The sequence below is a fragment of the Cyprinodon variegatus genome, unplaced genomic scaffold, assembly GCF_000732505.1.
Source record: "Cyprinodon variegatus isolate N-32 unplaced genomic scaffold, C_variegatus-1.0 Scaffold505, whole genome shotgun sequence".
Classification (NCBI taxonomy): Eukaryota; Metazoa; Chordata; class Actinopteri; order Cyprinodontiformes; family Cyprinodontidae; genus Cyprinodon; species Cyprinodon variegatus.
In genome coordinates this window covers 268,835-281,263 of record NW_015150958.1, presented here as the reverse complement: position 1 = coordinate 281,263, position 12,429 = coordinate 268,835, and the positions used below count along the sequence as shown (strand labels likewise).

Below are 12,429 nucleotides of genomic sequence, written 5' to 3'. Positions count from 1 at the left end.
TATAAAAATGTGATAAATATTCTCTTGAAGTTTTTTGAAAATGGCAATTTTAAAAATCTGAAAATCATGTATAACTTCTATGAAACTTTACAGTTATACAAAGTATTGTGATATTTTATCATATAAAAACCCAAAGCATAGAATTAGATGTTTTTTAAACCATGACTAAATTAAAATGTATGACTACTTGTGCATGGCATTGCACATTGTAAGAAGGAAAATCCTACTTCTCCCTGAGTCTCTGTAGTTCCCTCTTTATGTCTGAGTCCTCCATCTCTGAGTCATTGTCGCTGCTAGCATAGGCGGAGACGGGTACACCTCCATGTCTGCTCGGTGAGTCAGAGCTCTGCACACTGCTGCTGCGGCCAGTGCGACGGAGAAAGGCCACTGCCCTTTTCATGAGGTCACTTCCTCTGCGCTCAGAGCGAGGCTGCTGGGATCCAGCAGCAGGGGCCAGCTTGGCAGGGCTGCTCTCTGCCCCTGAATCTGTAAAAAGAAGGGAGTAGGGGCTGTGAAATCCACATGGACAGAATTTGAGGCCTGATTCTAAGCCAGGGGACTTGCTCTTACCCATGGGAGGAGGAGTGTCCAGGTAGAAATCAGGCGGTGCAGAGTAGCGGCTGCAGCGTGTTCGCTGAGTGATCTCATCTTCTGTGCTCACCACAGAGAAACGTCCGATGGTGGTGGAGGTAGCCAAGGCTTCAGCTTGAACCTGGTCTCCACTGTATCCACCAGGGTGTGCAGGGGATGCCGCGCTGCTCCAGCTCCTCTGCTTCACATCTCTTCTGTTGGCCACTTCAGGAGGAACAGAGATGATCTAGCCAAAAAAAATATAAGGCCATTCATCAAACCACAAATTAAGAGAAAAAAATCCTGGAGGTAATTTAGTTTCAACTAAGTCAGGAGATGGGACGGACATAATAAAATCCAGCTTTAGTAAAACTGGAAATCATCAACAGAGAAATAAATTATTTTTCAATAAATTTGTCGTCTGTGACACACACGCAGACGACCTGGTTTCTGAGCATAAACCAGGCTTTAAGGGCTGGTTATACTCCCCGCAGCAGTGTGTTGCACTGAGCTTGTCGCAGATATTTTTGATTTATGCCCAATATTGAAGCATGGTGTGCGCTATGTTATTCCATGCCACAAAGGAAGAGGGACAATCACTAACTAGCTGTGGGTCTAGATACGTCCGAGGCGGTGAGGAAGTGGTGGCAAGTTTGTGCAACAACACAGAGAGATAAGGGCGAAAAAGTGGAAAAAGGGTTCCAGATGGAAAAAAGGGTCCCAGCATTCACGTGCACCTCGCTCTTCTAGCTTGTCCATCTTCACAAGTTGTTTTCCTGAGTGGCGGTCATACAAACAAAACAAGCTGCTAAGGTACCACACAGGAAATACGGATAGTGTTGAGCGGATGTAGATTTTGCCAATCAGAGGCCTACTGTCTGCGGCACTGTCTGCGGTCACCTACAATTTTGGAGAGGTGCAGCAAACTGTGACAGGGGCAGAGATACATTTGTATTCACTGCGACACACAGGCAGACGAACTGGTTTCTAAGTATAAATCAGCCTTCAAGGTGGTCGTGGCCAAATCGCTCAACGTGCATGAGCAAATTCTTCTTCTTCTTCCTCTCAGACGAAAAAAAACACAGAAGCATGGGGGGGGTGCGGAATGGAGTTCTTTCTGCAAAATTGACAGACTGCATGTAGTAGCCACGTTTACTCATTTTTATGGCTTTCAGCACACAAAATTGCACAAATTGCCACGGCATTTCACCCAAGTGAGCTTTATATTTACCAGGAGGTATCAATACTTTCTTTTTTTTTTCTCTTCTACTCGTTTGGGTTCTGGATAGATGACTTAGACTAGCACTATCTCACTGCGGAGCTTTGTTGAACATGGTTTTTAGACGTACAGTGTGAGCAGGTAGATCCCATCAGAGCCTCGGGCCACACAGTGTAGGAACATACATTGTGTGCTGTGAACTTAACCCCTGCGGTTTCGTCGTACAGTGTGAGCTGCAGCTAAATGCAACGACTGAAAAAATCGTACAGTATATACCCGGCTTTACTTAGTAGCCTTTTTACCAAGTAGTACTTTTTTACTTTTACTTGAGTATTATATTAGATAGCTACTCTTTACTTCTATTTGGGTACATTTTTAATACTCTAGCCACCTCTGAACATTCTCAAATGTGCAATAAAATCAAGTAAGTATTGTATGAGGTCTAAAATATGACGTTTAAATGCAACGATCTTTGTTTACATGAGTAAAATATTAAACGTTTGCATACTTGACCACATACAAAGAAAATAACGATGCATAAAAAAACCTAATCTTTTTTCTTTGTTTACCTTAAATCGACCCCGAGTTCCAGTGCAAGACAAAGAGTGAGGAACGTGTCTTCTTGACAATGAAGCTATGAAACAATAAACAAAACACTGAGTACAACAAACTGCTATGTTAGATTTTGTGAAAAGATTAGCTGTACGCACCACTAACAGCTGAGTCACTCAGAGTGCTCAGACTGTCCATTCTCTCAGGAATTTGAGGCTTGTTGGGGAGATAAAACAAAAGATGAAGAAGGAAAAAAAGAGAAAGAGTTAGATTAGAAACAAACCTTTTTATAACACCTAACAAAATGACTGCTGGAAACGTTCAGTAGCTGCACCACAGTAGAGGAGTTCTAAGCATTTGTTCAGCAAAGTAATTTTTTCTCCATCTATGTTTAATTATACTCACCAGTTGTTCCCCTGCCCTGTAGCGTCCCTCCCCTATTGGCCCTGGGGTGCTGTTTCCAGACCCTCCCGTAGCGCTATCCGGGCCAGGAGGAAACTGAATGTACTCTGTCCCTGATCCCGGTGTCTCTGCAGCACTGCCTGAAGGATACATGGGAGCATATTCCTGGTAGAGCAGGTTCCTCAGTTTTTCATCCAAAGTTTTAATAGTGCTATCAACAAAACCTCCTCGACCAACCCGTCCTTCACCGTCAGACTCGCTTGGCCCAGCAGCATGCTGGGATGGTGCTGGGCTCTGGGGGAGGGAGGACACCTTTGAACCTCCCACAGCAGAAAAGGGCTGGTGGAGAACCACGGGCTGCTGTGGCAGGTCGCTGCGTGTTGCTGGAGCATAGGAGACAGAGGTCGGTTCTTTGTTGGCACTCAGCTCCTGGAGGGGGAGAGGGGTCAGAGGTGACCTGCTCTGCTGAGGGTTAACATCCAAAGACAGAGGCATAACAAGGGGACAGCAGGGCACCTCATCAGCCATTGATACTGAATGGGTCAAATCAAGGACCTTCTGAGTCTCGTGGGAAGGGGAGGGAGCTCCAAGAGGAGATCCCTGTGAATCCTCCACTTGGTACGAAGTATGGGGTAATGAAGGGGGAAACGTCTGAGCTCTGGCTGGGTTGGGCACAGGCAGGCTAGGCTGCAGAGAGCTACCGGCAGGCTCTATTGCAGACACTGATTGAAGAGCTGGGGGTGCAGATACCGGAGGAGACAGGGTTTCCAAAAGGAGGGGGTCTGTGTTTGATGTTATTGGAGGACTGTAGAAACCATAAAGTTCATGAGTGAACCCTCCACTTCCACCAGACATGGTGGAGGATGAACCCTCTTCTAAAAAAAAATTTACAAGAAAAAAGAAATTAAATGCACAAATTCATTCAGAAAAGGGCAAGAAGAAAGTAAGATATGGAAATGTTTTACTTTTTCATGACAGAGCTTTTGCAAATATTTCTATCCTAAAAATGAAAGTTTTCTGAAGTATTGCTCACAATTCTCCTTTTGCACATGCTTCCAAAAAAGCCCATTGGTTAGTATCTAACATGCTATTAACAGAAGTCCTAGTTCACTACAGTAGAATAAAATATATGCTTCTAATTTTGTTTAAAAGTAAAAAAAAAAAAAAACTGGACTGCATTTAGTTAAATATTATAACATTTAAGGGTATCATAGTATTTTATATAGTTTAATAGTTTTTGATAATAGTATTTAAAAAATCCAGCTTAACTATTGTTTCTTTTGAAATAATGAAAATAATAAATGTGGTTGTTCTGTAAGGTCTTCAAAAGCTTGTTAGCTATCATAAATTACCCTGTTAACTTCTGACATATTTTGTGCAATCTAAAATACCCTTGTCATATCTGAATTTTAAAATCCATCACTAACTCTGCTGTTTTATCTCTGCCATGATATTGTTCTTTAAAGGTGGAGGGTCATCAAGCTGCTCTTAGCAACACAAATTCCACCACAGATGGTAAATATAATCATCAGTGAAATTCAGTGAAATTCAATTTCAACTAAAGGAAAAACTTGCCATTCACCATAAATGAGTGAATGCCTGAATTTTCCCTCTTCACATGGCAGAAGGACTGAATTTATCCAGAAGATATCAGTTGGCATCACTTCCCGGTTCAGAACTACAAATCCCATATCAAAGCATAAAATTAAGGATGTAAAAATCTGTTCGCCCTATATGAAGCATGCACTGCAGCCAGAGAGGCGGTCCGTCTTCTGAGTTTCCCATAGACTTGTGTGGAAATCAAAACTACTCACTGTTTTTTTCTAGTTTTTCCTTAAAAGCAAAACAATACATTTCAAAAGTAAACTTGATTTTGTGGTGTTTGTGTGTGTTTTAACCAAGTTTTGTGTTGTTGATTTAGTCGGGGAGATGATCAAAGTCTTTTAGAATGGGAATTGTATTGTATGACACAGACACAATAATGAAATTATTCAGTAATTCAATTTGATTATTTCTTGCTGCTCATTTTTGATTGTTGATGTTTTGTGTGTAGAATATTTATCCCCCAAACATTGCTGGAAGTATTGTCGGAATTTTATTATAAGTTGATTTTCCTATTTTTTTCCCTGCCCTCTGCACAATAGAATAATGTTAATGTTGTGACAGAAATGGCTCATGTACTAAAATCTAGGTTATGCAGTAATAATTAAAGAATTTCTTTTTTTTCTTTTTTGCCACAAGGGAGTGCTGTTGTAATGTGTCTACTGGACATCTTGCAATGCAGAAACCCAGTCACCTCTGGATGTGGAGGGCCTTGCAGTGGTGCTGTCAGCAGGCTGGGTGTTGGCTGAGGTCCCAGGTGACTGCATTGCTGTCCCATCAGATGGAGTCTCCTGAATGCAGGATGGAGTCTCCTCCACAGGGCAGATGATAAACCACCTCTTTCCTGTATGAAGAACTGCAATCAGAAGAAGAAAAAAAATAATAAATGCTTGTATCCAAATAAGGAAATACAATGCAGATTTAAAAGTGACTTTTAAGAACATTCCATGCTACCATTCTGCTGATATACCGGCTGCGGCGCCCCAGGCTGCTGACTCTACAGAAAGATTCACAGACATTAGTTTCGCTGTTACATTTTGGCATAGACTGTGTATTTGTGCAGAAATGAAACACATTCCTACCTCCCCTACCTCAGACATCTGGTTCTGTGGAGGACTGCAGCTCAAAGTAGCGTCTTTTTCATCCCCCATGTCTTCATGCAACATGTCTCCTGCTTTGTCCACAATGTCCTTTAATTGATCAATGAAGATCTCTTTCTCTAATGGCAAGATAAAGCCATTCTCCACCTACAGGCATTCGGTTTTGAAGATTTTATTAAGTCATAAGCAACAAATACTAAAATACATAACTTTGAAATGACTAAACTGACCATGTAGGTGGCAATTTCTTCTGGAGCATCTCCATCCAGGTCAAACTTAAATGTTACCATTTTGTGGTTGTGAGTCTCCAGCTGACATTCAACCATTTTATCGCCAGTGTTGCAGACCTATGATGAGAACCATTAGACTTAATTTAAGTTATCACAATTTTTCATTTCTTTATTTTTTTTCCGTTTTCATGCATGACGCTATGACTCACATTGAGCATGCTCAGTTTGGGTTTGCTGGTCCTTTCTTGCCTAGAACGTGTGCGAGCAGACTTGCGGTGATGTTTCCTGGGTTTTACGTCCCCTTTGCTCCCAGTTGCTAAGCTTTCATAGCCATCACTTGTTTCCCTTCCTGACGCTACATCAGAGTTAAGACTATAAAACGAAAAAATTATAAATAAAAAAATCCAGTCCCTCTTTAGATGTTATCATGTTTAAATTCAACTTACCTGTCATAGGTGTAACTGGATAGTGATAAAACCCTCTCATGATGAACATCCTGAAAAATAAAAAAAAAACTTGTTTACCTAACTAGCTGTAAATTTTCACTCATGAGTTTACCAATACTAGTCTATTTTATTTCATTTGGGTTTCACTGATCTCTATATATTTACTGGATTGCTGATAGGCCGTTGGTACTACATGGTGCTGTGACATCCCCAGCCACCATATTGGTAAACATGTAAGCAATAAGTGTGCTACAGCATCAAACAACAATGGTGTTCTCATTTTCAGGGGGGCTTAAGACTTTTAAAACAAAGATAAAAGCATCACTTTGACACACACTTGCTGTTTCATAGCATCAGTAGATTACTGTTATTTATGGTTAAAAAAATAGCACATCGTATTGCATATTCAGTATGAAGTCTTTGAAGTCTATAAAACATGTAACATAACATTATACAAATCCATCACAACAACATTAGTGTGTAAATGGAGCATAATAATACTACCAGATATTTTACACACACTGTCTGATGATGTGTCAAAATGCTAAATTAATTATGTACATGTAATATACATGTATTTATTACATTTTTATGGTAATTACATTACATTACAGGCATTTTTATGGCATAACTCCGTGAAAGGTGGGAGTACCAAGATGGCGGCAGGTGACTTCATTTTTTAAGCCTTTCAGCTATCTGTTAAATATATAGAGATCAGTGGTCTTTACTCATATAGTTGAAAACTTATTTTTGCACATTATGCAACAACTAAAATGAATCTTAAAAAAAAAAAAAAATTGAAAGGATTTTTGTGCAAATTTATGTCAAAACATGGTTAAACTTGTGCATAAAAATCTCTTTGCCAGGATAAATATATCTATTTTTGTGTAGCAATTAACAAAGCTTTGTTGACATGACATGATATATGTTATCAGAAAAGTACCTCTTATTTAATTGTTTGGTTGTCTAACAAAGTTCTGGTTTTAAAAGCATCAAAAGGCCTAAATTAGTAGAACCTTACAGGGTTCTCTTCTCACACATTTTTCATGTCAAAATCCCACTTCTTTTTAATTTTTAGGAAAGAAGGAGGGAAGAAAGGCAGGCAGCAAGGAAGGAAGGAATGAAGGAAGCACGGAAGAATGGAAGGATGGATTGATTCCTACCTCTACACAGGTCTCCTGCCGAAAGGGAACAGATGATGTCTCTATATTCTGACTGGCACTCTCTGACACTGGGACTGTTGTGTCGATGCCAGCGGTCTGTAGACTGGAAGCTACAGCAGGTGCCGTAGCCTGAGCTGCAGACAGAGTGACAGGAGCTGGGTTTGCTACCAAGCCTTGGGTGATTTGTTGTGCACCTGAGCTCACACAAGAGACCATTGTGAGCTCTACAGTGAAACTGGAAGCTGATACTGGTGCTTGAAACTGTGCTGAGGCCATAGTTTGCATGGATTTCTGAGCTTGTGTTGGAGTCTGAGGTGCAATAGAAGCCTGAGCTGACCCCGGGCCTGGAGCTGAAGTTCTCATAGGAGCTTTAGCATCAAAATGAACAACAGTTGAGATGGATATTGAGGTGGGAGCTTGAACTGGAGAAGTTTCAGATTCTTGATCAATTCTACCTCCCCAGATTGGAGTCTGTTCAGAAGTGAAGATGGGGGGTGTTGTTTCTGAAGGCCGAACATCTCTCAGAGTACCATGGGTAGCAGTCACCTATGAGATGAACAAAATAACCATCACGTTTAGGTAAATGTAAAAAAAATTTGCTTTAATTAGCTTTCTACCAAATCTCCGAAGGCATGCCCTGCATGCATTACAACCAACGGCACAGACACCACCTTAGTGTTACAGATTTCTCAACACCGAGCCATTACAGTGAGAACGGAGTGAAATATTCACCTGGACAGGCTGGCCAGCCAGTTCCTGCTCAGGGTGGGGGACAGGGAATGGGGTGGGCTGTACCTGAGAGAAAGTTAAGAGCTGGGTGGAACGGAAGCTATTGGTGAGGTGCTGAGACGTAGACACGCCACCCTGCTGGTGTGACACTACTGGGGACTTGGCTATTCCGACATGAGTAAAAGGGAGTGCCAAACCAGGCACACTTTGAGGAGAGGACATGGAAGTCTGAGGAGTGCCAAGAGAAGGTATGGATGTCAGCGCTGTGTGGGGGGTGAGAGGAAGGGACGGAAGGTGGGTTGAAGGTGAGTAGTAAGAGGCAGAAATAGTAGTGTCGCTGCTACTGTAGTTGGAAGGAGCAGGGGAAAAGGGAGCAGGTATTTGAACCACAGGGTATGGGGAGGGAAACTGGGAAAAAAAAGGGAAAATGAAATAAAATGAATGAAGACAGCGGGTACATACAACATTCAGACATGTCGTTTGACCTTTACTGCAATGCTGCATTGTAGTGTGTGTTACAGTATGGCATTCTTTACTCTGGTTTCTAGTCTATTTCTAACACAACACACCTGAGTGCTGATGGGCAGGGGCAGAAGAGGGGGAGGAGCGCTGCAGAGTGGAAAAGTGCCAGAGGTATCAGGAGGACTCAGATGTGATGAAGGCGGCTCAGCAGAAAACAACTAAGGAAGCAAGTCAAATATTGTTTTCTTTTTATTGAAAGATGCTCTTTTCAAATTAGAAATCCAAACAAAATTTTAAAAGTCAGGATTTGTTGTCAGTGTTTTTCCCGTTTAATGTTAAGCTTGTAGGAAAAATCACATTATTTAAGAAAAATAGAGAAGTCAATATTAATCAGTGAGGCTTTAGAACTGCATCTTTAGAGGCCAATTTATCGTAGTTTCAATTTTTTAATATACATGTACACCAAAGAATGTTAGTGTCTGGTTTAAGACATGTGAACAAATCCTCAAGTGAATCTTTTTATGCTGCACGACATCCCTTAGCTAAAGATAAATTAATTTAAAAGTTAAAAGACCAACCTCTAACAAAGAGCGTATCACTTTAATAAACTAAAAGTTTGATCTTTCAACTTCTATTGAGCTTTAGAATAGGGTACGGCAATGGAAAATAAATGTATTTGATAATTCTTTCCATTTTTTTGCATGCAATTACAACCAACACACTAGAAGAAGCAGTAAATGTTAAGGGTGCTTGAGCCATATTAACCCAAAGGCATAATGGACACAGCCTGGTTAGCCTGGTCAGCCAGACTGACTTATGCTTAGACCGAGGTGTCAGTCCTGAAAAGAACCTGGTAGAGCCCGATTTAAAAGGACTGACAGAGTGCGTGGAAACAGGTTAAAAACAATCAGACAAAAATAAAAACATAAAAAACAAGAAAGAAAAGATCTGGAGCCAGCTCTTGGCATTTTAAAGATCTATTGGGGTAACAGTGCGTCAGATGCAGGAGTTCTCCCTGCATTACCAGCGTAAGTCGGTAGCCCTGCAACCAAGGGGTCGCTGGTTAAAACTCCAGATCCAACTTTCAATGATGTTGTGTCCTTGGTCAAGAAACTTCGCCTACATTTCTTACCAATGGTGATCAGAAGGCCCAGTGAGGCCCCTGTACGGCAGATGTGCTTTTGTCAGTGAGCCCCAGGGCAGCTGTGGCTATAATGTAGCTTGCCACCATCAGTGTGTGACTGTGCGCGTTAAGGGGTGAATGACTGAATTTATTTTAAAGCCCTTTGGTCAAGTCTCCTCACTTGAAAAAGCGCTATATAAGTACAGGCCATTTACCATTTATATATCTGAACAAAATAAAGGGCATAATTAAAAAATCCATCCGTTGCAGCTGTTGTATTAGCATTGTTATTGGTCAAGGGCCATATTTATCAAACTCCTTAGAATTGAGAACACTTTTAGGAGTGGACTTAAGAGCAAAGACTTCTAAGTTAAAAGTTGGACTTAAAGTTATATATCAAGTGCCTCCATCACGCTTTTAACAAAGTTTAGGCCAATACCATCTTCTAGTGCAGGGGTCGGCAACCTGCGGCTCTGGAGCTGCATGTGCCTCTCTAGCGCCCCCCTTGCGGCTCCCTGGAGCTTTTTCAAAAATTCATGAAACATTTTTTTTTGTTTTTTTTTATTTTTATACTTTTTTTAATTTTATAAAACTTATTATATTTTCCAATGCTGGAAACAATTGTATAATAAATAAATTTAAACAATAAATGTAAACAGAGATCAGTGGTCAAAGCCTGCAACATGACTGTATGATCTGGTTGAACTGTAAAGTGCCTTGAGATGACTTGTGTTGTGAATTGGCGCTATATAAATAAACTGAATTGAATTTAATAGAACATACTTTTCAGTGCGGCACAGTACCAGGCAAACAAGGCGGTGTGTGTGTCTCGGACCATGAATCCCAAAAGGAAAAAAAAAGGAAGATTGCTGATGAGAACAAAGGATTCAAAGAACAATGGAGCAAATAATTTGCATTCATTATCATTTCCTGTATTTTTGCTTTGTAAAGAGAGTTTGTCAAAAAAATAAAAACAGTAATTTGCAAAGGTATCTCCAGGTAAGGCATGCTAAATATGCAGCCGATCACAAAGTTAGTAGTGAGTGAAAAAGTGCTATTGCAGAACTTCTGGATAAATGAGAGGAGCGCAAAGATAGATTTAAGTGGTGGATTGCATCTCCAAACTCCACTATAGCTGCTAATTTTGTTGCAAGCATGGAAAACAGTTCAAAGATCTTACAGGTAGTACTCTGATGCAGGGATGTGAACTTTCTACCATTTTTTCCCCCAAATCCTAAAAAATAAAAGTTACACCAAGGAACGCTGGTGACGGAAGATTTTGGGGTTAAAGACCACTGCTCTGGTGGATGTCAGTTCCTGCTTGGTTCCTCATCACTCAATCAACTCCTGCCAACAGAAACACGTCCACCATGAAAAGATTATTTTATCGTGTTTCTATAATTTCACCAATGCAACAAAACCTAAACCGCGTGGTGAAGGGTGATGAAGCTGCGGGCAGTTAATTCCATGCAGTGAGAGCGTTCACTGCTCCTCCCTCACCGCATGCTACTATGTCCCATCCATCCTTCTGTCCAGCTTTATTGCAGCTGGGGTCGTGAGGGGTGCTGGTGCCTATTTCCAGCTGACTGTGAGTGAGAGGTGGGGTATACCCTGGACAGGTCACCAGTTAAACATTTACTCATGAATGCTTATTATATATTTAAACCCACGTAGTCCTTTTTTTATAGTGGGCTAATACACTTAGCCTGTGTTGCCATACGAGGCTTATATAAGACTTTTAAATTTTTGCGGCTCAAGACATATTTGTTTTTTAGGTCCAATATGGCTCTTTGAGCAGTTTGGGTATCAGACCCCTGCTTTAGTGACATCTCCTACCGACTTTAGACGACCCTAGAAGTTTCTTAAATATTTGGAGTTGGAGTGATTCTGAAGTCTTGAGAAAGTTGATAAATAGCTTTTATTCTTATGTTTGAGAGTAGGAGTTAATTCCTCAAATTCTCAGCACTTAGGACTGAATGTTATTCTAAGATGCTTGATAAATACGGCCCCTGATCTGTTCTGGACCAGAGATTCTTGACTTACACAAGTCAGTTTAGCTGGCCAGGCTGACAGAAGTTACCAGTTTGTCCTGCTTGGTGCAGATGTAGGCTAGAAAAAATATTAATTCAAGCTTAATGAACCGTTGAAAAGGAATTCTGCTTTAAACAAGCTCGACAGTCTAAAATGCCCCACTCTGAAACAGGTGAGGTAATGGACAAACTAATTTTAAAACTGTTATCCTGTGTGCTTTTTTCACAGTGTGCTAGTCTACCTGAGATGGGACGGCAGCTGGTTGGAGATGACACTACAGGGAGAGGAGACAAATGGGAAACAAACACAGACCACATAAATAGAGTGTTGCAAACAAACTGGAGCACACAGAGCACGTACTCACCAATAAAGAGCTGTGTAGCAAAAAATAAAATCTCTTATTTTTTTAATTTATAGACTTTTTAAAACATATCTTTGTTACATTGTTATTTGACCAAAATCAACTGCATACTGGCTATAAGAACGTTTAGCTGTATACATTTCTGAGAGGTAGTCACACAGGTCTACACAGGTCCAGATGCTGAAAATGGTGTTCGGATAGAGAATATCCTCTAGACTAGGGGATATACCAAATGGTATATCTGACATTGCCTCTATTGGATGGTGGATTTGTCTTCCTTTCTCTCTCAGATGAATTCAGGATCATTCAGTCATTCTCAATCTTGGGGTCCCGACCCCAATTGGGGTTAAAAGATGACATCTGGGGTTGCCAAATCATTTTGGAAAAGCATAAATGCACAACATTAATGTAGCTTCTGACCAGACAGTAGAAGGACGTC

The 12,429-nt window shown here is 40.8% G+C and overlaps 1 protein-coding gene across 11 annotated transcripts in view; it reads right to left on the bottom strand.

Annotated features, from left to right (window-relative positions):
- Positions 1 to 12,429, bottom strand: part of LOC107094767 (serine/threonine-protein kinase WNK2-like) — a 36,354-nt gene that overhangs the window by 6,429 nt on the left and 17,496 nt on the right. For 3 of the 11 annotated variants that reach the window (XM_015390590.1, XM_015390593.1, XM_015390597.1), the window contains exons 10-24: positions 11,871 to 11,903; positions 8,583 to 8,693; positions 8,017 to 8,421; positions 7,285 to 7,830; positions 6,122 to 6,171; positions 5,885 to 6,047; positions 5,676 to 5,792; positions 5,428 to 5,592; positions 5,300 to 5,342; positions 5,040 to 5,201; positions 2,747 to 3,618; positions 2,500 to 2,557; positions 2,359 to 2,423; positions 571 to 817; positions 228 to 486 (exon numbers count right to left, since the gene is read on the bottom strand). In XM_015390590.1, coding sequence (XP_015246076.1) covers positions 228 to 486; positions 571 to 817; positions 2,359 to 2,423; positions 2,500 to 2,557; positions 2,747 to 3,618; positions 5,040 to 5,201; positions 5,300 to 5,342; positions 5,428 to 5,592; positions 5,676 to 5,792; positions 5,885 to 6,047; positions 6,122 to 6,171; positions 7,285 to 7,830; positions 8,017 to 8,421; positions 8,583 to 8,693; positions 11,871 to 11,903 — 3,296 coding nt within the window. The remainder of the gene's footprint in view (positions 1 to 227; positions 487 to 570; positions 818 to 2,358; positions 2,424 to 2,499; positions 2,558 to 2,746; positions 3,619 to 5,039; positions 5,202 to 5,299; positions 5,343 to 5,427; positions 5,593 to 5,675; positions 5,793 to 5,884; positions 6,048 to 6,121; positions 6,172 to 7,284; positions 7,831 to 8,016; positions 8,422 to 8,582; positions 8,694 to 11,870; positions 11,904 to 12,429) is intronic. The other 8 variants (XM_015390595.1, XM_015390591.1, XM_015390592.1 and 5 more) reach the window with 8 other exon arrangements.